The 27748-nt window shown below is 45.7% G+C and overlaps 1 protein-coding gene across 2 annotated transcripts in view; it reads right to left on the reverse strand.

The window, feature by feature from the left end:
• Positions 1-27748, reverse strand: part of LOC119650304 — an 84861-nt gene that overhangs the window by 37311 nt on the left and 19802 nt on the right. For both annotated transcript variants that reach the window (XM_038052960.1, XM_038052950.1), the window contains exons 4-18: positions 24247-24412; positions 23947-24190; positions 23337-23852; positions 22964-23280; positions 22658-22906; positions 22466-22598; positions 21883-22407; positions 19822-20314; positions 19516-19755; positions 19106-19452; positions 18814-19024; positions 8670-9025; positions 2077-4045; positions 1862-2020; positions 406-1787 (exon numbers count right to left, since the gene is read on the reverse strand). In XM_038052960.1, coding sequence (XP_037908888.1) covers positions 406-1787; positions 1862-2020; positions 2077-4045; positions 8670-9025; positions 18814-19024; positions 19106-19452; positions 19516-19755; positions 19822-20314; positions 21883-22407; positions 22466-22598; positions 22658-22906; positions 22964-23280; positions 23337-23852; positions 23947-24190; positions 24247-24412 — 7307 coding nt within the window. The remainder of the gene's footprint in view (positions 1-405; positions 1788-1861; positions 2021-2076; positions 4046-8669; positions 9026-18813; positions 19025-19105; positions 19453-19515; positions 19756-19821; positions 20315-21882; positions 22408-22465; positions 22599-22657; positions 22907-22963; positions 23281-23336; positions 23853-23946; positions 24191-24246; positions 24413-27748) is intronic.

Raw genomic sequence — 27748 nt, forward strand, 5'->3', positions numbered from 1 at the left:
CCAGGCTAGCTCTCTGAGGATGGGGAGGTGTTTAGTTGGTAGTCCGACGACGTACCGAATCGGGAGTCCAACACTGTGTGCGTAAATGCATTCACCTACCCTACCCCAAAAAAAAAAAAGCCTGTATTCTGTATGCTGCGCCTTTGCCAGCGGTTTCCGCAGATCTCAGATGACAATATTATACCTCAGGAGGGTAGTTTTAATTTCTCCCTTTGGGAGACGTCCACCAAATCCCAAAACCTATCAAGGCCAGAAACACGGAGTCATCTCCAAGTACAATCGGTCTTATATATGAGACTGCCATTCCCCCAGCTTCTGTACCCTAATCTATCAAACGAGGCAACAATGAATTCCACCCTAAATTTGAAGAAATTCAATATCTTTTCAAAATACAACTTGACTTACGTGAACATGTGGTAAATGTATTTCTGGTCGATACTTCCGCTGACAAACAAACTGTCCTCATTGCGATGGAAGGGAGTTGCAATCCGTCCGGAAAACTCTCTCCTCTTTTCGCCTTTCTTCAGCATATGGATATTTCCTTCAACCTTATTCGTTGTATCATGTTGTCCCCACTCCACATAGGCCAGTCCTTGCAAATCACTCACATGTCGGTAGTTCCCTTTAGTTGAGAATCTCCTCCTGGCTTCATCCGATTCATATTTTGCTTCAACAGTAACATCCAAAGGTTCCTTCGTCATTAGATTCCCTCTGTATCTACCTAGCAATCTATGTATGTCTCCAATCGGCTTAGGAAGCTGAGCAACTAGAGTTAAGGCCATGTCTCTTGCTGATAAGAACATCAAAGTTCCATTTAAGTCTAGCACCCACAAGGAGTCAACGTTGACATTCCCGCTTATGACCAGGTGATGAAGATTTCTATCAGGATTCAGATATTTCAATCCGGCTTGGAAAACACGCGGAGGCGTTGGTGAATCCAAATGCTCTAGCACACTATTCATGCCAAACTGCATATTTTCCAAAAGAATCCAGGACCATAGTACTGAACCGTTGCCTTGAACATCAGATAGTCTGTAATTTCCGCGAATTTCACCCACATCTTGTAGATCCAGCTTAGCTCCAAGGTTTACATGGTCAATACCGAGATGTTTCCATGGAGTTTTGATTTCAATGGACGCATACATTTGACCACTCCTTTGAGGAAGCAGTGTTGCATTCATAGTAATTTTGGGGACGCCTGGATCATTGGATTGAAGCAACATCATAAAGTCCCAATTCAAATGACTCCTCATCGAATATCCACCACCGATTTGATGTAAAAATTGTCCTTCAAGGGCTTTCAGCTGGAATGTTTTCCCATAGTTCCCTTCACTTGCACGCAGACTGTATTCAAGGGATCCGTCAGGACCACCAGTTTTGGATTTCAGCTTCAGAGTTGCGAAGACCGGAATATCAGACAGGAATACGACAAGTCCATCCACATTATATCCTGCCATGTTCTTGTAAAAATTTCCACGAAGTTTGTATTGTCCTTTGGTTGGTTGTTGTATTAAGGTTCCGCTCAAGGAAATGTTCTTGTAATCGGCGAGAGGGGTTGATACCTCGACGGTTACGAATTCCTTACGTCGTACCGCCATTGCATGGAATTCGGTCTTTTCGTTGGAGGAGTCTAAAAATGAAATGTCCAGGGAAGCCATGGGACTGGGATTTGACGTGATTAATATGGAACTTTGTGCTAGTTTGAGAGGAATGATGTTGGTTTCGATTTGTCCTTTGGCGTTTATGTAGTTTGTTTCGTCCACATACCATGTGGCAAGTGTTTGGAACTGAAAAATTGATTGAAGGATTTAGAATGAAACTGAATTTGAATGACTCCTTTTTTGTAAACAGCGATACTCACTTTGTTGTCTACCTCATTGATACGTGCATCAAATCCGAGGGTAACGCTGTTTTCCACTTCAGAAAAGTCCTTTTTGAAATAGATCCTACTAGTGTAGTTCGGAACTGTAGGTGCCCTCAAGGACATTCCCAGATAGGTATCAAGATAGTTATCGTCAGTCTGAAAAATGATTCAGGATTATAATACAATGATTTAAAATTCATAAACCTTAGTACCTCCAAGGATCCACCAAATGATAACGCGGTCTCTTCCGTCTCAGCTGTGAAATTTCCACGATAGATACTGTCCTCCAACTCAAGGAATCCGGTAAGATCCAACTTCCTTAAGAGTTGCAGTGGCGTTTTTAATTTGAAAGCAACATCATGAGTCTTCGCCTCGGTTTCGTCAGTTGTTACTGTGTAGTTGACGAAGTAGCCAGCGGTTTTCCATTCAGCTGCATGAAGAACCGAGATGTCAAGTTCAGTGAGGAACTTCCTCCTGAACTCGACATTATACTGGAAAGTTGACTTGATCTCAGGTGCTAGTTTGAACGGAGTCGAAATCCTCAGTTTGTTTTTGATTGTCAGGAGATCTGGGTAGTAAAGTCTATCTCTGAGATTGATTTCCCCTTGTGGTAGATTCAATTTCCCTACGACTAGGTAATACTCCTCGATCTCAGATATGTCAATAGACCCCGTGATTGTAGGCCAGAGTAGGGTGTCCAATTCCATAGTGCCGATGTAATTTAATAAATCTTCATAATCAATTTCATAGTCATCTTCGTACTCCTCCTCATCTTCCTCGATCTCCTTTTGAACTTCATCTTCTTCGAACTCCATCTCGATACCCTTTGTACTGAGCTCAGCAATTAGATTTGATTTCGGGCGACCAGCCAGGGCAATGCCTACCTTATACGATGACAGTTTCATATAAAGTTCCATAGTGAAGTCACGGAGTTTCACGAATTTCGCGATGGCTCCATTTTCTTCAAATCCCTTCAAAGGCGTGAAGACTTTGTATGAATATTCAAAATCTGTCAGGTTACTCTTCCTCCAAACGCCTGTAAACCCAACCGTTACATTATTTAAGCCCCCTCGCATGTCAATTGTTTCAGGCTTGGATTTCCCGATCAGAATCATTCGAGTCAGATTTTCAAAAGGAGTTGCCAAACTAAGTTTCACGTCAAAATCGGTGAAGGTTATTATATCAAGCAATATTTCGGCACCCAAAGCTCCAGCTGGGGCTCGAACTTCAGCCACTCCATGTCTCAACTTGTCATTGATTCCGAAGCGACCATTAATTGTCTTGAATTTCTCAATGGGAGTGGTGATGTTGATTTGGAGTTTATTGTCCGTAACTTTTCTCATATATCCTTCAACATCAAGTGTAAATTTACGTGCCTCAACGTCCAGGGTCGCTCCTCCTTTAATATTTCGTCCATGACTGATTGAAAATTTGGTTGCAATGGCAGCTGTTTTGTACCCATTGAAAGGACTCTTCACTTGAATACTTCCATTGATATATCGAGTAAACTCGTTTCTGTCGATTTGCCAGTCGGACTTGATGCTGTAGGACTGGACCGTCTCATTAGGGAGATGATGGCGGACATTGGCAATGGTATTGAACTTCCTCAAATCCTGTTTGTGTTTAAAGTGGGCGTTGAGGGTTGGCACATCCTGAATGGTGCTGTTCAAAGCCATCTTTACTTCGCAGCTAAACAACGGCTCCTGAATTAAGTAATCTCCTTTGAACTGTAAACCAATATTCTGCTGGTCAGCCCAGAGAAGAGACCCATTGACAAGCAGTAGATTATTCTCATAGTAAATGCCTCCATGAAGTCGATTCCTTTTCCACCCCGGGAACGGTGTCTCCACTTCCGCTAATATCCAATTATTCGTTGCTTCTCCAGGAATATATCCAGCGTCGAAGTTGAATGCAATCGCCTCGTTGGTGTTCCAACTGACTCTTCCATTTGCCTGATATTCGGGACCACCGGTGAATGCATGGAATCCTCCACTGAATGTACGTTCAGGGTATGTGATCATTACTGATGCATCGTATTTTCTCCATTCAGGATTACTGTATTCCGCCATTAGAGCTAGTCGTTGGGAAGGATCGCGGTTGGCATCCCATTTCAATTCAACGGAGGCTTCCTTTCTGTAAAGGGCAGACAGGCCTCGAAGGTCGATGTGAATGTCACGGAACCTAAAAAAGACGTCAGAAATGATATTCAGTAAGTTTATGGCAGTTAGTACAATAGACCTACTAAAGGCCTAAGCGTTGGAACTACGCCCCCCCCCCCCCCTTTGAAAAAAAAAAACAAAAGGTTTATGGCCCTGTTTTTAAAGTCCCCGATTCCTGTCTCTCAGCGCATAGTTTATAGGTCTCACTAAAATGAACTTACTTCCTCTGTCGTTATATGCAAATGAGGACAGAGAACTTATGTCAAATTTGTCCTTACCAGGAAATGTCAAAAAGAAGACAGAGAGAAAGATATAACTGCACAGAAAGATTTCATGAATCACTGATAAAGACCCTACATAAGGCTCACGGGACAAAGACTGGAGAAGGTATTACCCAACTAGTGGCGGTAGGGCGAATATAGGTAAGCCAGGTTCTTTGTTGATACCTTGATCTTGTCCATATACATATATGTATCTTCATGAAAAAATGAGAAGGATAAGTGCGGGTAAGGTAAAAAATGAGGAGCCAAAGAAAATATCGGGAAAAATTGTGGACTGCATGGTATGCAGAGCGAAGAAGGCTGTCAATAATTGACATATTGCAAGAACGGCAGATGCCTGAAATATAGGAAAGCCGTCAACACAAATCGGTAATGAAGTTGATATAGATCAATCGCCTAGCACGTGGCGAAGAAACCTTTATTGGAGGTCATGAAGAACTTTCAAACTGTCTGCGTATGGGCGAAATTGTCAGAGCCCACATCTCTAGGTACAACTTCTATTTAGTGTTTATCGCTGAATATTAGGAGATACTAAGCATTTAAAGGTGATTCCGGGGGAATGTAACCTAAAAATCAAAGGGTAGCTGCAAGTCAGGGGAAGAGTCCTCGTCATCATCGTCGATCTTCTACAGCTTATTTTGAACCTTGGTCTTCTGGCTTGTTGGAATAGGTCTTTGATAGCACAAGATTTGTTATCTTACAGTTCAGCATCGAGGGGCATTGTCATTCATTCGCTTGTGCGGTCGTTTCGTATCCTAGGTATCAATCCTGTCCGAAACTATCCATCCTGTTTCTAAACATGACGCTTGGTTTTTTGGTGGATGACGAGTTATTAGCCCATCGTTTCGAACCCCAACCAGGAAAAACAAATCAATTGCTTTAGACTCCCTGACGCAGGGGTATAGTTAGATAGGATAGGATGCAGTATAAAGTAGTTATGCCAACGAACCTGAGCCTCCACCTTCACTATTTTCCTCACTTTTCCCCGATTACGGTTTTTTCAACTGAAGGTAGTGCCAGGTATGTCGCCCCAAGCTCTCTGCCTCAGGGGTCGCCAGCAATCCTTAATGAGTCGTTTACGATACAGGGGGTCGCATCCTCAAGGTGCCCGATCAAGTCTTTCTGACCCCCAAGCTGGCATAATACCTACGTCTTAAGGTAGTAGTCTTGAAAAGAGCGAACTACAAATGACCGATACACCCATAGGGAGCCTAGCTCTACCAAGGTAGTAGTTGTGGTGTATACCAGGAGCCAGCAATGAGCTGGCTGCATTTGTATGTAGAACGGAAGTGCAACGGAGACGGCAACCCAGACACTACCATGAAGTGCTGTTGTCGCGGAAAAAGGCACAGTGAAAACTACCAAAACTGACCAGATGGCTTCGAATATAAACCGCGTAGGCCGTTGTCGGCTAGTCTTGTGAAAATCGAAGAGAAAAAGCTTATGAAGAAATGCGCGGCAGTTCTGGAGCGTATGGGGTCTGTGAGTTCCTCCAGAAAACCGTCTTCAAAGGGGTGAAAAATGGGATGATGGAGCTGGAGCAGCTCTTGGGCAGAATTTCGTATTATAGGCGGACATGGAGTGTAACAGAAGAGGCGCGAAAAACAAAAAAGAACCACGCCCCATTGAGAACACTGCAAACGCCAAACGGATCGTAGATAGCCCGTTGCAGAGTGACCCACGGAAAAACGAATGGAGGAAGGGGCATCTGAGGGAAACTTCACTCAGATACTCTCCAGGGCTCAAAGGCGAAGAGGGACAAAAGGCAACAACACGCCGCACCAGGAGAAAAACATCTGACTAACATTAAGGCAGGCACGAAAAATGGAGCACCAAAAGAAAAGGTGGGGAGATGAAGAAAGACTAGACCGCCAGCTCTGCTGACAAGACCTTTACGGAAGTCCTCAGTGGAATCCGTGACAGGATCAAGCGGAGCGGAAGTATCTTCCATTCGGAAAACGAAAGGTGGTGGGGTCCTCACCGAATAAGCCCCGATAAGAACAAATTCTGCGGGCTCAGGACGATATCCAGTCTTTAGACGCGATCAATATGAGCGGCATCCTCCAGATAAATATGCACCGGAATGTAACCGATCACGGTTTGCTACCACAGTTTGCTGGGGAGACCAAAGCTCATCTAGTGCTCATCAGCGAGCAATACCGAAAAAGGGACCCACCTTCATGTCATCCCGACATATTCATTACCGCTGTTATCTGGGTTCAGACCGACAGTGTTCTTGCTCAGGGCGGAGAGGACGCTTTTGTCTGGGTTCGCTATTTGGAGGTAACGTTTTTCATTGTCTATTTTACGCCGAATGAGACGATGCCGGACTTTCGACGCAGGTTTCATGCTGTGGAGGATGCTATCTTGGACACAGAGTAGTGATTCCTACTCGGAGCGGCTTCAATGCCAGAGCACTTGAAAGGGCATGCCTAATCTAGACTCCAGGGGGAAACGAATTCTGGAAATGACCGCGAGAATAGGACTTGTTGTCTTAAACGCCGGATTCACCCCAACGTTCCGGCGCCCAAGCTACAAGAGAAGTATTCCCAACATTACCTTCATCACTGGTGTCGCTGGTGAACGGGTGGCGAGTTCTGGAAGACTTTTCGGCAAGCGACCTGCTTTCGAAGCGGTTGACACAAATTCTCGGTTTACCAGGGGGTCGGGGGAAGCGCAGGGATCCATCCTAGGGCCGGACCTTTAGGACGCTTCCTATGATAGCCTGATTAGACTCGGAAGAGTTAAGAGTCAGATGGATTATGCGGCTCATTAGCAACTTAGGAGCGTCTCTAAATCGGAAACATGGTTAGACTGACTATTTCCTTACCCAGCTCCTAAGTGGACATGACGGTTTTCAGTTTTACCTGCATAAGATTGGAAAGGCACGATCTCCAGATTATGTAGTTTGCAATGAAGTTGTGAACGACGCTCACATTTTTTTTTGTGGAAGGTGGAATGGGATTTGCTGGCAGCTCTATTTTAATACTGGGGATCTATCTCCAAACAACGTTGTCGAGGAGATACTGAGCAACGTTGACAGATGTCAGGGGTCAAGTCGTGTTACACATTATGTTCGGGTTCTTCCCGCTGTAAAGAAAATAGAGCTTGACCGGCAGGGCAGGGTTGACAGGGCATTCCTTGTACTAACAGTTCCTTTCCTCCTGTCCCCTCACTTTTGGTGAAAGGAATTTCCTGATTTAAAGGCTCTGCCAAGGAGGAGAGCACTAGGACTAGCCCGAAGTAATGTGACGAACGGTTGCAGGTTAGTTCTTTGACAATGGGGAGGTGTTTAGTAGGTAGCCCATTGGCGTACACTCTGTGCATAAATACATTCATCTTCTCTACCCCCCTGAAATTGAAAAGGAAACTTTTCCCCACTTTTTTTATTTCACGATCCCTCTTTGATGGGCAACCAATTAGCAGAGGCAACTTATCGAACGCTGCTTCAGGACCCCCGTATCTTAAGGAAAAGTTAGATTTGTATCTACTTCGGCCGGTTTAAGCCTGAATTATTTTCGTATATAAAGAGAGTGAATGACACTTAGGAACGAATATATAAGTATATAACAAGGCGAATGACACTGAGGGCGAAAGCCCTCTTAGTAAAACTATTTGGCAAGAAGCGGAAAAATGCCTAAACGGAAATGCACTCCAAAGGCCATCATATAACAGTTCAGACTGGGGATGAATCAAGTTCAAGGGATACCTCGTCTTTAGCCTTCCTTTAACATCAATATGTCATCCTTCTTTTTCTTCAGCCTTTGTCCCGTTCACAAGCGAGGTCGGCTCGTCGTGATCGGCTTCGCCATTTGGCTCTATCGAATGCCTGATCTGGGTGCAATCTCGAGGCTTTCAAATCCCCATCTAGCGTATCAAGCCACCGTTGTTTAGGTCTGCCTTTTGGTCGTTTACCATCGACTTCGATGTTCAGACCAATCTTGGCAAGTGAATTCTCGTTTGCACGAATTGCGTGACCATACCATCGAAGATGCCTCTCTCACAACGTTTCCACGATCGGTGCAACCCCATAACGATCGCGGATATCCTCATTTCGGATGTGATCTAAACGTGTGACGCCACTAGTCCAACGTAGCATCTTCGTCTCCATTACCATAAGACGCCGTTCATTGTCTTTAATAGTCGGCCAACACTCAGAACCATAGAGAGCGACTGGACGAACGACATTGCGGTAATGTCATTCCTGTTTTGAAACTTCTGCATGTACAATCGAGCTTAATTTTCTTTTTGTGGTCCTACCTCCTAAAAGGAATAGTTGATTCCCTAGAATCTATTGGATTCCAAAATGATATGGACCTCCCTTGTAAAGGTTTAACTGATATATATATATTGGTATATACTTACTTATCTAAATGGAGTTCCGCATGAAGCATCTTCGGTTGTACTGCCTGTAATTTCGACGAAAGCCAATAGCTTTTGTCCCGGAATTGGATCTCTATGTGAGAGGTATAATGACCATTGCCCGTTCGAGAATAGTTGATTATCAATCCATACGGCAATTTATTGTATTCTGCTTTTCCATTGAATAGGATTTCCATTTCGTTCCTTCGATAAATAATATTTATCGCCGTATCATTGAAGGATGGACTCTGAATCATAAGTTTCAAATGATGGTTGGATTTAATTCGGGAACTTTTATCCTGATATGATCCTTTGATTGCGATTGAGTGATGAGAGAACCACATTCCATTAAAATCAATCTGAAAGACAGAAGAATTTTGTATCTTAGGTGGTCGTGGTGGTTTTTTTTTTACTTATAAAATGTCGGTAAATCGTTATTTAAAATTTGTTATGTAGGCTCCTTGGATACCAAATATACGTCCCGTTTGCTTAGATCCTGCCACTCAAAGGAATACAATACCCGAGCCGATTGGAACCTGGATTTTAGTATTATAATCCCCTCAATACTCTAATTGGGAGGACCAACTAGAAAGAATCGAAGTCAGTCATTGTGGCGACCAATGAGTCCTGCTCGCCAAAAATGAACCCACAGTGCCTGAGAAGAAAACAAAACTCGCGTTTGATGAAGAAACTTGGGCAGTCCCAGGAGAACCTTATCAGGGGACTTCAAGCGACCATCGTCTCTTTTGAAGCGACGATTAAACAAACTTTCAGACGACTCGACCCTAAACCGATTTCAGCAACACAACAAAAACAACAAGAAATGATGGTGCAAGCACCCTGTGCAAAGGCAGCAGAAAAGTGGCACCTCGAAAGAGTAAAAATCGGAGGAAAATAAGAGCGGGGGTGATCATCATCTCCGAATGAGGCGAAGGGTCATATGCTGACACGTCGGGAGAGTGAAGGCAGACCCTGAATCCACCAAAGTAGGAGACAATGCCAGCCGCAATAGACGGTCCCAGTAAGGAGACCTTATATTGAAGCTGAACAAATCCAGGGATGGAACTGTGGACAAATTCTCTAAACAAGTCAGTCGTTGGGAGAGGTAGCCAACATATGCTTCAGATCACTACGGTCGGCTAAGATATAGATGACATCCCCACGAAGGAGGAGGTTTGTGGATGTTGTACCATATGAGACGATCTTCAATGTATATCACTTTATGGTCTCCTTTAAGTTGTTTTTCTACCAGATCAACTGGAACCTTTGATCAGATTCATTGACAATGATCCGGCGAAACATTTTTTCTATCTCGGCGGGGAAGACGAACCTCGGCATCCTAAAGCGAATGAGCACTGCAAACAGGTCGTTCTGGATTTTGGGCTCGGCGTGGGCAGATGCATTGAACACGACACGGAGTGTGGTGGTGGTGCTTTTTGGTTTAAGCACGCAATGGTGCCGCACAAAATAATATGGTTGCTGAACAGACCTGACGTCTATCTCCTCCATGTGGCCCAGAGGCTGGTATTCGTTCTTGAACTGGACGAATTGTTGCTTAAGCTCGATGTTATGGTCAAGCTTGTCCTTCAAGGCAAAGAATCTGCTGTAGGCCATATCCCTCGAGCCACCTAGTAGCTCAGGTTGTTTGCAGAAGGGCAGTTTGGCAATGAATCGACCAGTGTCATCCCTCTTTTTTTACTTTGGCTTATTGGTGAGTAAAAGCACCCACCTCAACATATTATGACCCCAACATGATCCTGTTCCGTGCATTCTGATCACACAAAACCATCGTTTTTGTCGCTTGCTTTGTTCCTGACCCTCCTTGTATTATCTAGGGTCCCGGATGGCATCACCTTCAGCGCCAGGCGGTATCATCTTGTTCAACATGTCACTCGACGAATTAGAAGAAAAACAACGGGATGTTGGCCAGGAGATCTTCCATCAACGTGCCAACTATAGGAAGGAGTCCAGAGAGGGTAGAACGCTACGTTACTAGCGAAGCGATTAAATCTCGTCCAGAAGTTGTGGGATGACTTCGAGACAACTGACAATATGATCAGGACCAAGTATAATTCGAACACGGATCATCCATATTTCGGTATTGACTATTACCAGGAGATCCAGAAGGCTTATCTCCAACTAACGGCCGAACTGCAAACCGAAACTGACACGCTGCAGGCCTCAGATACCCGATTTGGGAAATCTGAGAATCGAGCGCAACCTACTGCATCACAGCCTAACCCATGGACAAATCAACCTTCCAGCATATGGACCAACTGGGCCACATCTATCGACAAACAGGGCTCTATTATCAGGGGGTTGAAAAGGCTCTTGGTAACAACAGATACAGCATCTTATTCAGGGACACATCTATTATACAACATAAAATCAAGGCAGTCGGATAATATTCGACACAATTGGAGGAGTCGAACAAGGCCCAAAACCTCACTATAACGCAGACAGAACTACTTAGAAGCATTCTTGGCACACAATCATCAAAAAGGAACACCATCAAGTTCAATGGTAATTACTTAAAGTGGTGCCAAATTCGACAACTTTGGAAGCAGAACGGCTCCTTCGTCCTTTTACTTCGTCTGGCGCCAATTATGCGGAAGCTTGGACGGTCATCAGCGATCGTTAAGAGAACAAGCGTTTGCTAGTCAACGCGCTTCCTACCAAGCTTATATCACACCAAAACACCAACGCAGAGAATACCACACCTATCAGGCCACTTCAAGACTGCGTACAGAAGTGTCTATTGGGACTTAAAAACCTTCAAATTGACGTGGACAACTGGAATCCCATTCTCCTCTTCTTATTAGTAAGGAAGCTAGATCGACCCTGTGGGAATAATCATTGCAAGACCCCAGAGGACTACAATCTATAGATACTTTCTTCAAATTTTTGGAAAGACAATTTCAATGGCTAGAAACACTGGGCATCAAACCAAGGACAACTGATACTACTAACAAACAGCACAGGAACCCAATCTCCATAGTTTCAACAGCAACTCCTTCATGGAAGAAGCTCATCCGATATAGAGCTACCAGAAGTTTTTCCAGCTCCCGCCTAACAAGAGCCTCAACAGATGCCTTGGCTTCGGTCAGATTTGAAAGAAATGCACCAGTCCAGACTCGTCGAAACAATGCAAGAATACGGATCGAAAGGCTATATCAGCAAGGACTTTGGAGTTGCCCCAAATTTCTTACTGTGCAAAGGAGCCAAAGGACCCTCTCTTGTAAACCGTCCACAAAAAAAGGAATGATGTGGTCATAACTAGTGAGCCATATCGAAACCAGGATGGTGACATTTAGGTCAAAGAACAAACGGGCCAGGCAACATTATGGACTCGTGGGGAACAAGCTTTCAAGGAAATAATGAAGAATGCGGGGGAAGGCTGCATCAGAACGAAAATGAAAGGAGTCTACATATATAGCTGCTATGGTCCACCAAGCGCTACACTTGCCGAGTATGAACAAACGGGGAGGGCTCTGGTTTCGGATCCAAGATGACGTTGGCCGATAATCAGATCAGGTGATTCTAATACGTGGCCCTTGAATGAAACAGACGCACAACGTATGTAAGAGGATGTGTTCTGCTCAAAATATTTGTGAAGCTACACGTGGTACTCGCAAATGTTAAGACCTCATAGCGGCCTATTGGGGACCTGATATACGTGAGTCCCACTTTAGCCAGAAGAGTTGCTTGGCAAATCAATGGGAACTATACTCACCGTTACCACCAGGCAATCTGCATGGAAATCAAAGGACGAATCGAGCTCGAAGAAAAGCTCTCGCAGAATGCCGAGTGGTTTGCCCGGCTGAACGGCGAAAACTTTTGGGGGTATACATTTTATGGGATATACCCCAGGATGGTATGGCCAGAGAAAGAATCACCCAAAAAACCCTCAGTGGAAAAAGTAAAAGTTGGTGTTACCTCACAAAGCTACGTCACCTGCAGACCCAGCATCATATCGCCAGTCCGCTACCCATTATCGAAAGCAGCAATTTCTGATCGAATTGCCAGTATGGTTTTTGACGTGGATGCAATGAACATGGTCGTGAATCTGGCAAAAGGCGCAGTGGTTTCTGGCGACTACTGGGCTGTGTTTGCATTGAATGTGAAAGGGGTGTTAGCTAGCATAAGTATTCCCGCGAACTAAGCGAGTCTGGTTGAAAATTGCCTTGCATAAAGGACCCTACGGCACGGGAGATGAAGGTCCCAATGAATATGTCGTAACAGCAGGAGTACCACAGGAATCAGTACTGGGTCCTCAGTTGTTGAATGTCATGTATACTGGGGTATTTGCTTTTTCTGCCCCCCTGGATACTGTGATTGGCGACTATGCAGATGTTCTAGCTGTAATTGTTATAGAAAAGCACCCCAAAGGTGTATGGGATGAAAACAGGCATGATCCCAGTCGACATTCTTACGAAAGAAATGAGGGTATTGCACCATGCAAAACGTATGGAGGGGCGCACAGAAATACGGCAAGTTGAAAGACGAATGATCTCTGGCAACGGAGATGGGACGAGTGCACGTAGGGTCACTGGACACCTAACCCTCCACTGGACACGTTGGCAAATTCCCAACATTAAGGGTGTGGCTTGAGACAAAACACCACCAACTGCCACATTACCCAGTTCCTCACGAGATACGGTGGTCACTACAGGCAGTATCCGCACCGGCATACCGAAGAATCCAGAGCATGTGATGCTTCAGTGTCCACGGTTCGCAATGGAGAGGAGGAATTTGCACCAAGCATTGGCTAGGAGCGTTAGCCTGCAGAATGTGTGTAGTTGCGTAGAGAGATGCTGAGGTCGAAGGGAAACTGCTTACGGCTTCCTCCGTAATTGCAAGAATACAGCATGAGTTCCTGAAGTCGAAAAGCAGAATGTAACAAAAGGGCAAGGATCTAACCATACCCCGCGAAGAATTTCCTAAATAGTAGTCTCACCTGTGTGGAGTTGCCAAATCTCCCATCAGGCGCGCGGATAAGGGAATGCTCGGCGAATGTGTCATGGCCATGCACATGCACGCATCCGGAGATGTGCGTGTATGGGCATTTTTATGCGCAGGCCGGGCAGGTGGGAAGTAAACGCCCACCCGTGGATAAAAATTGGCTATGGGACGGATACCCAGAAATGAAACCAAACATGGAGGAGCAGAAGAAGAATGAAGTTACGGTGCAGGGCTTTGGAAACCCAGTGCCGGCGGTTTTTGGGAGTGAGCAAGCGGGCTCCCGGCCGTCGATATCCAACGACCGCAGTGCCTCAGTAGTGGGAACCTTGGCTACTGTGGCATATAATGTTACAAGCGTACGGGAGGAACTTGAACTGGCTCCAGTGATGGATCCGTTCAGAAGGAGCTCGATTTTTCGCAGATCCCCTCTCACACGGGCACAAGCCCCCACGATCGCTACCCCCAGTGGGAAGCGTATAGCGGGAGTCTTCGATGAGGAAGAATCACTGACGCCGATTCACCCGAGCGATGTTTTGGGCAATGATCAGTCTGGAGCTGCCTTTACTGCCCTCGGTAAAAAGATCATGGAGCTGTGTGAGTTTATAAAGGAGCGCAGAAACATTCACCAAAATATAAGGGCCATGATAAGAGGCATCCGTTTGACGTACGGCAAGGCCCAGGATGAACGAGTAGGGAAGTCGCCGATTGGAAAAATGAACCAGGCAGCTCAAGTAACGCCGGTTCAAAACACAAAAGGGGAGAAACCGGGGAAGAGGCTGCGCGAGAAGCTGAATGACTCAACAGGCCAGCAAACCCCGAAAAGAAAAAAGTAGTCAACTCCCAAAAAGGCGGAGTTCATGAAAAGTACGTCTGAAGCTACCAGTGAAAATACTGCAGTGGCTACCTCGAGAAAAGGGATCGAACATTCAAAGGCGGATGCGGAAGCTTGGAGGAAGGTAGAACCGCGGAAAAGAAATTATCGGAGGAAGATTAGACCGGAGGTGATTTTCATTTCCAAACGAGGCGAAGGGTCATACGCCGACATTCTCCGGAAAGTGAAGGCAGACCCCGAACTCACCAATTTGGGAGACAACGTCAGCCGCATTAGACGGTCGGAGAAGGGAGATCTTATGTTGGAACTTAAGAAATCCAAGGATGTAACCGCGGACAAATTCTTAAGCCAAATCGGGAAGACTTTAGGGCAGGAAGCCGACATAAGAGCTAGCAGGCCGGAGATCACTATAATCTGCAAAGACATAGATGAAATCACGACGAAGGAGGAGGTTCGCGAAGCGTTGGAGAAACAGTACGATCTTGCCGGACTACAAGAGTCAGTGGCGAAAACGCTAAGGAAAGCCTATGGGGGAACACAAACCGCCATCATCAGCCTACCAGTGGAGAACGCACTCAAACTGTTAGCAGCAGGGAGAGTAAGAATAGGCTGGGTTATGTGTCGCCTTAGGGAACAGGTGGCGTTAAAACGGTGCTTTAGATGCCTTGGCTTTGGTCACATTGCGAAGTCATGCACTAACCCAAATGACAGGTCAAAGCAATGCAGGAGATGCGGAGTGGAAGGCCACATCAGCAAGGACTGCGGAGCTGACCCAAATTGTCTATTGTGCAAAGGAAAGAAGGGTGTGGACCATCGACACATTGCAGGCAGCAGCAGGTGCCCGGAATACAGGAGAGCCCTTAGCACAAATCGCAGATGAGGTTGATTCAAATCAACCTCAACCACTGGGAGGCGGCGCAGGATCTACTCGCGCAAACCATCCGCGAGAAAAACATCGATATGGCCATACTAAGTGAACCATACCGAAACCGCGGTGGTAGCGTTTGGGTCAAAGACTAAACGGTCCAAGCAGCGCTGTGGACTTGTGGAGAACAAGCCTTCTAGGAAATAATGGAGCACCCGGAGGAGGGCTTCATCAGAGCGAAGGTGAAGGGCATCCACATCTACAGCTGCTATGCTCCACCCAGCGCTACACTCGTCGAGTATGAGCGGATGCTTGCTGCTCTTGTTTTGGATGCAAGAGGACGCTGGCCGATCATAATAGGAGGCGATTTCAATGCGTGGGCTCTTGAATGGGGCAGCCGGATAACTAACGTCAGGGGACGTGTTCTCCTCGAAGCGGAGCTGGACGTGGTACTGGCGAATGTTCGGTCTTCGTACACTTTCCGCGGAAAGGGCCTGGGGTCTATAGTGGACCTGACATACGTGAGTGCCACTTTAGCCAGTAGAATCGCTTGGCATGTCAGTGAGGACTATACTCACAGCGACCACCAGGCAATCTGCATAGAGATCAAGGGCGGATAGAGCTCGAAAAAGAGTTTTCGCAAAATGCCGGGTGGTATGCTTGGCTGGACAGTGAAAGCGTTCGAGGGGGACACATTTTCCGCGGTGCTCAAATCCGACATATCCCTGAATGGTACGGTTGGAGTGAACGTCACCCAGATCACTCGATGGGTGACGGAAGCATACGATGCTACTATGCCCAGAAGGCGATTGCTCCCCAGTAGGCAACCCAACTACTGGTGGAACAACGAAATCGCAAGTTTGCGAGCCGCATGTTTTCGGGCAAGGAGGCTTTGCCAGAGGCTCAGGGGAAAACCCGGTGGCGACGGTCGAGAGGAGGCACACAAGCAATTGCGTGGCCGCCTAAAGGAAGCCATTCGGAGGAGCAAAAAGAACTGCTTCAAACAGCTGTGCGACCATGCCGACATAAACCCTTGGGGCGAGGCTTACAGAGTGGTGATGAAAAGGCTGCGGAAATCACCCCAGTTGACCTGTCCGCGCCTCCTGAAACAGATTGTTACCACTCTGTTCCCTCACCACGAAAATAGGGGAAGGCAAATTTTTGTCCAGCCAAATGACGGCATAATACCGCCTGTAACTGTGGAGGAGCTGCGGGAAATATGTGGTAGGTTCGGTGACAACAAGGCCCCAGGTTTGGATGGCATCCCCAACCGAGCTTTGAAACTGGCAGTGAAGACTAGGCCCGACCTTTTCGCCAACACCTTCGAGGCGTGCTTAAAAGAAGGAATATTCCCTGCCCAGTGGAAAAAGCAAAAGTTGGTGTTGCTTCCGAAGCCTGGCAAGCAACCTGGAAACCCAGCGTCGTATCGTCCTATCTGCCTGTTGGATACAATGGGGAAGATGATGGAGAGAGTCATCTACAACAGACTCCTGCCCATCGTCGAAGCCAGCAGTGGTTTGTCGGAACGCTAGTTTGGTTTCCGACGCGCCCACTCTACGATGGACGCAATTGGCATGGTGGTAAACCTGGCAAAAGATGCACTGATTTCTGGCGGCTGCTGTGCCGTGGTGGCGTTGGATGTCAAAAACGCATTCAACTCGGCCAACTGGAATAGAATTAAAGGGGCGTTGGCTGACATAGGTGTCTCCGGATACTTAGCGAATTTGGTGGAAAACTACCTCTCAGAGAGGACTCTCTGGTACGGGACGGATGAGGGCCCCAAAGAGTACATTGTCACGGCCGGGGTACTACAGGGATCGGTACTTGGTCCCCTGTTGTGGAATGTCATGTATAATGGGGTGCTTGCTCTTCCCGTCCCAGAGGGGACTACGATTGTCGGCTTTGCTGATGACCTAGCTATGGTTGTTGCAGCAAAACACCCAGAACATGTGGAGGTTTACGCAACGGAAACAGTGAGAGCGGTAAAGGCGGTCTTGATAACAAAACGCAGGAAAAATAACACTGTAAAAGTGGAGGTCGGTGGACATACGGTCGTATCAAAGCCGGCTATCAAATACCTGGGGGTAATAATTGACACCAAATTGAGTTTTAGGGAACACCTAGAGTATGCTTGCCAAAAGGCAGCCAGTGCCACCACGGCACTTGCAAAAATGTTGCCAAATATTGGTAGACCGAAACATTGCCGGAGGTTGGTGCTAGCCGGAGTGGTGGGCTCCATCCTGCTCTACTCGTCACCTGTGTGGGCAGAGGCGCTTGCAAACTCTCAGAGACGGAAGCAGGTGAACTCGGTTTACCGGCGGATGGCTTTGAGGGTTTGCAGTGCTTTTAGAACCACATCAGATGAGGCAGTATTGGTGGTGGCAGGCATGATCCCTGTTGACATTCTGGCCAAAGAAATGAGTGTCCTGTACAATGCAAGACATATGGAGGGGCATGCACAGCGTAGAAATGCGGCAAGGTCAGAGTCGCTTGATCTCTGGCAACGCAGATGGGACGAGTCTACGAAAGGTCGGTGGACGCACAGGCTCATTCCCAACATTAGGGTGTGGCTTGAGCGAAAACATGGGGAGATCAACTACCACATTACCTAGTTCCTCACGGGACACGGTGGTTGCTACAGGCAGTATCTGCACCGCTTTGGGTTGGATGATTCTCCGAACTGTCCCAGATGCGATGGCATACCGGAGGATCCAGAGCATGTGATGTTTTACTGCCCACGATTTGCGATGGAGAGAAGGAGCTTAAACCAGGTGTTGGGCAAGAGCAGGACCCCGGAGAGCTTGGTTACTGAGATGCTGGAGTCCGAGGAGAAGTGGCTTGCGGTTGGCTCCGCAATCATCGAAATGCAGGAGGAGTTGCTGAAGGAACAGAGAAGGAGGAAAGCTGCAAATAGGTGAAGGATGAGTGCCTAAGAGCAAACCTACCCCGCGAAGTGATACCTCAATGGTGGTCCCGCGGGGCTGGGGCTGGAGAGACCGGGGGTGGTTTTTAGTTGGTGTGAATTATACACGCGCCCGCTGTAGGTCCGACATTCTACGCAGCGTACTAATTTTTGTTTAGGGATTTTTAGGGACTGAGGAATCCCAATTCCGCATCCGCTTGATGTCGGACCGGACCAAATGGAGAGCAACTTACTCCTGCTCTTCATGGTCCATGGCCTCCTCTTTTTGGGTTTAACACCCAAAGTTCAAAGATAAAAAGAGGGACAAAGACGACTACGATTCCGTACCAGGGCAGAGGCAAATCACCAGACGCTGCCTCACCTCTGCCCGGGCAAATTTACGTTGGATATAATTCTCACCCTTGTCGTGTTTTGCGAATTATAAAAAATAGCGTATAACACCTGCGAGCTGCTTCGGTCACGCTGCTCCCAGGGCAGAGGTGAGGCAGCATCTGATGAGTATTTTCTGCCCTGGTGCGCAACCGTAGCCCTCTTTGCCCCTCTTATAATACTTCTAGATACTTACGTTGTAGTCATTTTCGTTTTTCTCCACCAATCTAAGCCGAGCTGTGCAGGAATCAAATGCAGGAACTGTGATATTCATTGCAGCATCCACCGCAAACAGGTTCAGTCTGGGCAAAAATAGTGAAAATGCTGCAGTCGCCTCCTTTTCGTGAGCATAACGTATTCCTATCAGGAGATTGTGCTTTGGTCCATTTTTATTGCGCTCCTCATGTCTGTGGTCAAAAAATTAAAAATATTTTTTTTAACGGATAAGGATGGTCTTATCTGGAGAATACAAACTGCCTGAAACTTACATTAACAGGACACGGAAGTCAGTATCGGATATAGGACGTTGTATCTCAAGCGAGGCTCTGGTCCCATAATTCATAATGTCGGTCATTTCATCGGAGTTTGTGCGAGCGAAGATCACCCGGAACGTGGTTGTATACTGCGGATCCAGGAGATCAGGAGCATTGTTGTAAGTCAGCTTCCCTTCTGTGTGCCCAAGCAGGGACAAAACTGTAAGATTCGAGGCAAGATTGATCAGTGGATAAGCAGTGGTCTTCAGCTTCACTCTTCCTTTGTACTCCGTTCGACTGCGCTGACTCCTGTCTGCGATTTCTCCATCAAATTCGATTGCTTCGATCTTATTATCCTGGAACTAGAAGAAATGGGCACCAAAATTATTCTGTCACCTTCAACTAAGGCAGAATATAGATCTTACCCTATAATCGACTTTCATCTTTGTTGAATAGGATACTGATGTCTTGATGATATTTCCGATTATCCTTGATTGCAGCTTCTTGGTTTCAAAGGTAACGTTGATGTCGTACTGTTCGATCCCGTTCTTGTTGATAGCCTTTATTGTTCCACTTGCTCCCGCAATGCGATCCTTTTGCACCGAAAGGAAGAACCGTGGGTTGTACATGTAGCCATTCCTTATTACAGATCTATTCATTCCCATCTATAGGAAAGATGGGGAGTTCAAATTCAATGGGGTCAATTTTAAATTAAGATGGGGGCACATTACCTCAAACACCAGATTCTTGGTTCCATTACTATCCAGAAAGATATTCAAAGTCCTATCGTCCGGGTTGTTTTTATAGAAGCCAACTACAGAGTGCGTAGTTTCGCCATTCGTGAAGGCCATGGTCAGGTTCGCTATTTCTATTGTCTTATGAACGTTGGTGATGAATTTTCGCGGAATCGCAGATCCAGGTGTCTCAAACACAAAAGTGCTATTTGAGTTGTTACCAACTTGCAGTGACCGGTATTCAAAAACAAATGTTTTCGCAGTGACATCAGCCTTGTTGACATGAAGGTTCAAGTTTATTGGACCACTAAGTACCAAACCAGGATATTCATGCGTGGAATTGCTTAGGTCAGGAAGACTGTAGTTGGCACAGAATTGGAGACCAATAGCACGGTCAATGATGGGCCATGTACAAGTTGCGTTCGAGTATCGGCGGTCAATACCTTTTTGGGGGATCTCTTCCGCATCGCGCATGACAAGAAGTTTTGACCTAGAACGAATATTACATAAAACTTAATCCTGGTAATCATTCTGGAAGATATACTGATACTAAGGTCGTTCCAGCTTATAAAGAAAGTAAAAGTTGACATTGGAGTCTCAATGCTTTAATTATCCTTGAGGATATCTTCCACCTTATTAAACTCGAAACTAAGGAGGCCCTTATGAGCTAGGTACTAATCCGAAAATTTACAAGTTGACCTTGACAAATGAGTTCAATTCGGTCAGCTATCGCTGAATTAAGGAGGGTTTCCACAAAGCACAGATTTTTCCAGTTGCAAGATTATAGCCAAATCCCGACGAATCCCCGGTCACTTCGCTGACCAGGTCTTGCCAGCAGCGATCTTTGCTTCTGTTTATTACGCTGTGAAGTCTCCTTTCGGCTTATCTGTACTCTGTCATTATGTGGATCCAGAGCGAAATCAACCTACACTTTATCGATCACGTTTGAGAGATGTTCTTTAATGCTTTCTAGGCAAAGGCCAGGAACGGGCAAACACCCCTCCAATTATGCAATCAAGGCGAGTTTCCTGCTTTAAAATCTTAACGACCATCCCCTTCTGCCACACACTGAGAAAGATCTCAGATTCCCAGGGTTTACGGATGAGTCGAAAAAAAAACAGCTCTGCAGAAACAACGGTAGCTGCAATGAACAGTTTCGTGGGAAAACCGTCAAGTCCAGCGGTCTTGTCCGGCTTGGGTGCATTAATGGCCGAGCAAATGTCGCTTCTTTCACTTCGGAGTAGCGGTCAGTATCCACATGTTAGTGTGTCCATAATAGGTGCAATTCCAATAGATGACATGCGCTGGAAAACGCTGGTGGAATGTTGTGAAGCAGCAATAAGACCCTTCGGTGCCCTTCGCTCATCGATCTGCCTCCATATCCTGGAAATCAAGCAGATCCTAGGCGCTCCTTCGGAACGCCTCATCTCGAAGCAGGTTTTCAAATAATTGCAGGTAATCGATGTGAAGCTTAATTCAACCCGAACATGGCTCTTACAAAGGTAATAGTGAACTTTGAAGATCCCTAAATATTAGGGCCAGAGGTGGCGAGGAAGCAGAAAGGGCAGCAACCCTGGAGGCTGAGTCAACATCAAGAACTTCCAAGTAATGTCATTTGTATGTATGCATTGACTTGCTGGTTATAAGGCATCAGGTGATTGCTCCAAAACCTTAGGCGATCAGAACCGAGTCTTTACGGGGCCGGGATAACCCGCCATGTTCATATGTCTCAAGAGGGGGGGGGGATGTTCTCGACATGGTTATTTCCTGTTGGCCCCATTGTGGGAGTTTCATGGGGGTAGTAATTGGTCCCATATCGCTGGCGGAACTTATGGGTTCAAGCGAGGTATTGCGCTGTTCAATTTGGATCTCGTGCCCTTTAGTTTCGATAGACGCTTTAGGTAAGCCTTCCATCCACCAGTATGAAGCTGAGCCTGTATTCTGCATAAACCGGTAACGTTGTGCCAGTCACCACTGTGATGCTCGGTTAGGCCGATACAGCGGGTATTCACGTAACCCCTTGTCTACTTTAGTTTAAAGAAAACTGTATTTACTCACCTCACACTCAAGATGTCATTTTTATCCTGCGGCAAACCAAACGTTAGGGAAACCAAATTGGAACCCCGCACCTTTAGTTTGGCCTCAACGGAAGAACTTGAATACAAATTGCTCTTGACTCGAGTACCCGAGGTCGCATAAAACAAATCAGTCTGCATTGATAGTAAAACATCCACGGAAATACTAGGCTTCAGCTTTCCCTCTACGTCAAAATTCCAATCTCCTGAAGTATGATCGTGGTTTGCCAAACTTCCGGACATTCGCAGATCAACAGATGAAGCTCCAAAAGCGTGGACAGAAAGTGGAAGACCCGAACTCATTGGAACATTGTAGGATGCGTCCAGGAAAACACCCGATTTGGTGTAGGTAATCTCCTTGCCAGAGAGCAGTTTCGCTAGGCTGTTTATTGGATTTACGTCATTGATTGCACTGACAACTTCGCCCATCCCTTCCATGGTGTAGTATTTCAGATCGTTGCCGAAAACTCGCAGATTGAATACAGCTCGTGGCTCGTTATAGTTGTATCTGGAATTATTGGCAAATATTGAATCTTCTACAGATGAATTAACAAAGGTATACAAACTTGAGTTTATATCCCAGTTCATCGATTTTGTTTTGTACGCCCTTGACTTCATTTATATTGGACCTTTCTTTTCGGTTTGACCCACTCTCTGAGTCTCGCTTCATTCGAAATTTATCTAAATTCAAAAGATCACCTGAATCGAGAAAAGAGGTCCTTCAATTTCGAGCTTATATTCTTCTATACGTGGCATACCTTTCTCTTCAACGGTGTCATCCCCAAAATACTTATTCAAAAACGTGAACTTCTTACGCAAATAATTCGAATTGAGAGGACCCTTCGGCCCAAAAATGGATGCGAAAAACTGTTCAAACCCTTGAATTCGTGTGGATAACTCAAAGAAATTCACAGATTCGCCAAATAAGTCAGCGGTAAAATTCAGCGAAACTAAACGCGGAAGATACGAATCTGTTCCAAATATCAGATTGCCATCGGTTGCAGTGCCTGAAAGAGAGAGAAGAGAGTTACCTAGAAATTCTCATTTTCTCGGAAGATGCTTACCAAAATTGTATTCGTCAAAAAATAAACTGTGCTCGAAATTTCGGGAGAATCTTCTGAAGTCCATTTTAAACTTGTCACTCAGGTCCCCATCTGTGAGGAGACCCTGCGCCTCAACACGTACCGGTGAAGCCGATTTCGCCAAATTGGTCAAGTGAGACCACACGTACGATCCTACCTGATTAACTTCCTCCGTTTCCAAAATATGCTTGATTTGACGGATTGAATGATAGTCAGGACACCGCATTGCTTGAATATAACTTAGGATACGGATTTCTGCGTTTTCCGTGAAATTTTGATATACGCTCAGGAAGAAAGGCCTTGAAATGAAAGTATTAATATATTTCTTCCAATGAAGGAGAAAGGATTAAAGTACCGATTTGACAAGCAGTCGATTTTCCTGAATGACAGCATGGTTTGAACTCGAATCTCAACAGGGATATCGGGGTCCACAACGATCTTTCGCATAAGCGCCAAAAATTCATTACTTACAATTCCGATATTCCCAATTCCTTTCAAGGTAATGATCATCCGCTCCTTGAACTTCCTTAAATTTAAGTTCTGTGTTAAGAGCTCTGTGCCCTCATTTTCCAGGAACTGGACAATCTGTTTGACTTGATCATAGTTTCCGCAATTAGAGTGGTAGCGGCAGAACGTGTGTATAACCGCTGTCGACCCTAGGATGTAGTCAGGTTCGTTTACTTTCTTTCCATATTCGATTAGTGATAAAAAGATTTCGAGAATCTCAACACTTGGTCGAGGTGTGAAAGACAGAGCAGTCAGCCAGTTGCGGGCCATGTTTTTAGGGATGGCTTCACCCACTAGTTGATCTCGCATGACGAAAATGGAAGCTGAACTTCCAATGTACGGCAAACTTTCAAGAACATGGTTTCTGGATGATAAAAAGGAAGTGATTAATGATTGTTTAATGTTTCGCTTACAAGAAAGAGGAAGTATCTCGACAGCAACCAAGATCAAGTACTTACTTTCCAAGGACACATACGCTAGCCGCTCGGGCCAAAAGCTGGTGTAAGGCCTTATACGACAACATCCGGGCGGTTTCCAGGAATTTCGTAAAATATTCAATAAACTCCCTTTGAATATTCGGGAAGCCAAGTCTACACATTTGTTTGAGGAGATCACGGGAAGCCTTGATTTCTCCATGAGTTGGTTTAGGAGTTGCGTTGTGGTCGTACAAAAGTGAAGAACGACGCTTGATGATGTCATCCTCTGCAAATAATCTCTTTTTGTTATTTTGGAAGAACCCTTCAAAGGATGGCATTTACCTGTATAGGCGAATCCAGTTTCGTCTGTTTGGATGATGTCTTCTCCAGTGAAAATCAACTTTATCAGAGATTCTGTCACAGCACCAGTATTATTGTTGGATAAAGGAACTAGTTGATGCCGTTCAAAACAGCTAACTGAGTCGTAAATATGATTATCCACGGAAAGCTACAAAAGTGAAAATGAAAAATGAATTAGTTGAGAAGGATATATTGATATAAAAAGGATATGGAGTCTTATTACTGATTGTTATCCTTACTCGTTAGAACTTAGGAAAATTTTCTTAAAAAAAGGAAATGAATATGGAAGCAATGGATTTTAACTCTCCAAGTGATAAGAAGTCAAAGCCTTCAAATCCACCAGCGATCATAAGTAATTAGGTTACGGCTGAGGGGCGAATTTTGGACAAATGTCCAAATGCGTGTCTCCCCATGGAAAAATCCGTAAAAGGCATGCTTACCAACTCAATGAAAAGCTTGCATTTAGGGCCTAAGGCGAAGAAAGCCCTAAATGAAAGTACGGCAATTTTCACCTTGTGCGAAACCTCGGCTCGTCCATGGTACCGGTCTCGTAAGCAGCAGAGGAAGGCTCGGGAGAAGAAAACTTCAGCCACTAAGGAAAAGTGACTACAGATTGAATCCTGCCTATCAGAACCGCCTCCTTTACTATTACCAGGAAGGCCGAAAAAGGGGAACCGATGACGTGGACGCTACAGGTTTAACGCCGATATGTGAAAATGGAGACAAGTGGGCACTGTGAATCCGGGAAGGCTCTAAGCCGGCGACAGAAGAAGGCGCTGCGCGAAAAGGTAAAGTACCTTGGGAATGAGGACATGGATGTAGTTACATAACTAGGCGCGGTAATGTCCAGATAAATCAGGCGCAAGGAAGCAGAATCTTCAACGGCAGTGGGGACAAACTGGAAACCCCAGTGAGATGCACCAAAGTCCTCTGTCAGTTGTAGAGCGCAGAAGGAGCGTAATACTAACATATCTGTGGTGGGCAACCCTTTACTGTACTCCGCATCAGGAACTGTATTCACGCGTTCCGAGAGAGTTAGTACCGGTGTGCCAGGAGGTGATCAAATCAGCAAGAAAAACCTCAACGAAGCTGGTCCCTCCCATAAGGATGCGAAACACGAAAGCGGTAAAGAAGAAGACATATGCCTAAGCTGGAGGCTCATATCTGACCGTTGCTGTGGGAGTTTCCTACAAGGATGACAAAATGTAAGAGGGACAATTTACCAGCCTCCGGGAGTACCCGTGAAAGAAAATACTGGAGCGTGGAACGAAGCCAAAATTTAACAACTAATGTTTTCGCGATGGGCTCCTCCATTTGAAATGCACTGATGAGGCTGCCTTAAAATGGCTTCAGGAGATCATCTAAGATTTGAGTTCTGTAGTTTGGCCCAAGTTCACTATTGTGAATACCGAGATGCACAGGACAGAACGTATGCGATGTTGAATAGCAAAGGCGCTCGAAGGAAGGCAGGGTACATCATCCAGGTACAGCAGCAGCATCCAGGTAAAGCTCATCAATGCCAGGAAGGACCAATCTACAAACGTGGACCAAGCTGACACCTTGGTATTCCAACTGGACCAAAAGAAAAAAAAAAAAGATAATCAACCAAGTCATACGCTTCTAACTGTTTTCCATTACACACTAGACAGCTTATTTCGTAAATCGTAAAGGTTGGTCAAGTTAACCTGCGGCAAGCCAAATAATAATAATAATCGTTGGCGCAACATTCCAATAGGATCAGGGCCTTGAAGTATGTTAGAGCACTTCATTCAAGGCCGTAACGATGCACTACAGGATTACAATACCCTATAGGAGCCAATGTGGTCAGCATTGCTCTCGCCCGAGATTATTACCCCGATTTGACTCAGGTACTTAGTTACAGCTGATTCGACTGGCATCCGATGTCAAATCACGATACAATTGCAATCCCAGAGGAGAGAAGCTACTTGTTTTCATCACTTCATTTGGTCTTATGACTGCCAAAGTAGAGTGCGTCACTACGTTCAGGGGACCGAGAAGAAGTGAAACAACTGACTTAACAATCTGTACTTCAAAGTTTTTAGAGTTGATTAGAGACTGGCGGGTGCTAGACGAAATCTCACTGGCAGATCAAAGGATGCCGAGAATTCAGTCTGACTATTACAAGCAAACAGTGTCTAATCTTCTTCGTTTTCTTCAGCCTTTGTCCTGAAGACGAAATCCTAGGTTTGAACAAAGCTCAATGAACTTCTAGGCAATAAGCTGCAGCTCCCTAGGCAACTAAGGACTAAGGACTCCTTTGGCACTAGAAAAATAACTGGAAACTCAACATCGCCCACTTTCAGAGTGCTATGAAGAGGTTTGTCCTATTCCAGAAGGACACTCGAGATGTTCCAAGTGCTCAGATTCTGAAGAGCAAGCGATCAAAACATCATATATGTAGACGAAACAATAGTTCAAGCTTCCTAAGACAGAGTGAATGAACCTTCGGAAAGTCTTCGCAGCGTTGCACAATCCGAAAGTCTTCCTAGTTAACTCGAAGATTCCGAAAGGTATTCAGATAGCCGTTTTCGGAATGTGTTCGGGAGCGGTAGGGATTTGGTTGTACGCCTTGATTAGATCCAAGGTCGTAAAAACGCGGCAGTTCGTAAGCGACTGCGCAAAATCACGGATGAATGGAATCTCCAAGTCCACAGTAGCCTATAGTGACACAGCAAGTCTGCGCCTAATATGGGGATGCTAATGTCCGCCAGAAAGAAACGCCACGAAAACGTTCAGCGCAGTCCGGGACTCACGTCCACCTGCCTATAGTCATAGGTGCAGATGAGAGAAGAGTTCGCATCCACTAGTGGTAGGTTTTACGGAATTAAGGTGTTCAGACGGGGTACAGGGAGAACCGACACATCAGCGTCCGTGTCGACCGGAAGGAACGTCTGCGTAAGGGGTCGAAGATTGTAAGGCGACGTGGTACTGCGCTTCGGGTAGCCGTCGTCGAAGCACCCAGCGAGCCTAGTTTTTTGTTGCGTTAAACATGCTTCCATGCGCTCAGGTTCGTTCCTCCGATGTGCCACCACAACTTCTTTCTAAGCTATGGAATTTGGATCTCTTGAGATATAGAAAGACACCTAGACCAAGACTTTGGGTGTAATTTGGAACCCAAGCAGAGACGAGTTCCAGTTCAAAATAAGGGATTTAGACAAATCAGGGAAATTAACAAAGAGGCGGTTGCTGTCTAACATAGCAACGATTTATGCTCCACTTCAATGCCTAGCGCCCATAACCGCAGGCAGATCTCCCGGCCCTGGAAAACATTAGGATTTTACGATGGACTCAATACACTAATAACTGCAAAATAGAACTACATGGATTTTGTGATGCCTCAAAATCGGCTTACGTAGCGGTCATATATACTAGAGTCGTTGCTAACGACGTCAACCCCTAAAGTACAATTCGCAAAAACGAAAGCCAACCCGTTAAAAGCAAAGATATCGCTTCCCAAACTCGA

This window comes from Hermetia illucens, chromosome 1 (genome assembly GCF_905115235.1).
Source record: "Hermetia illucens chromosome 1, iHerIll2.2.curated.20191125, whole genome shotgun sequence".
In the NCBI taxonomy this organism is placed as follows: domain Eukaryota; kingdom Metazoa; phylum Arthropoda; class Insecta; order Diptera; family Stratiomyidae; genus Hermetia; species Hermetia illucens.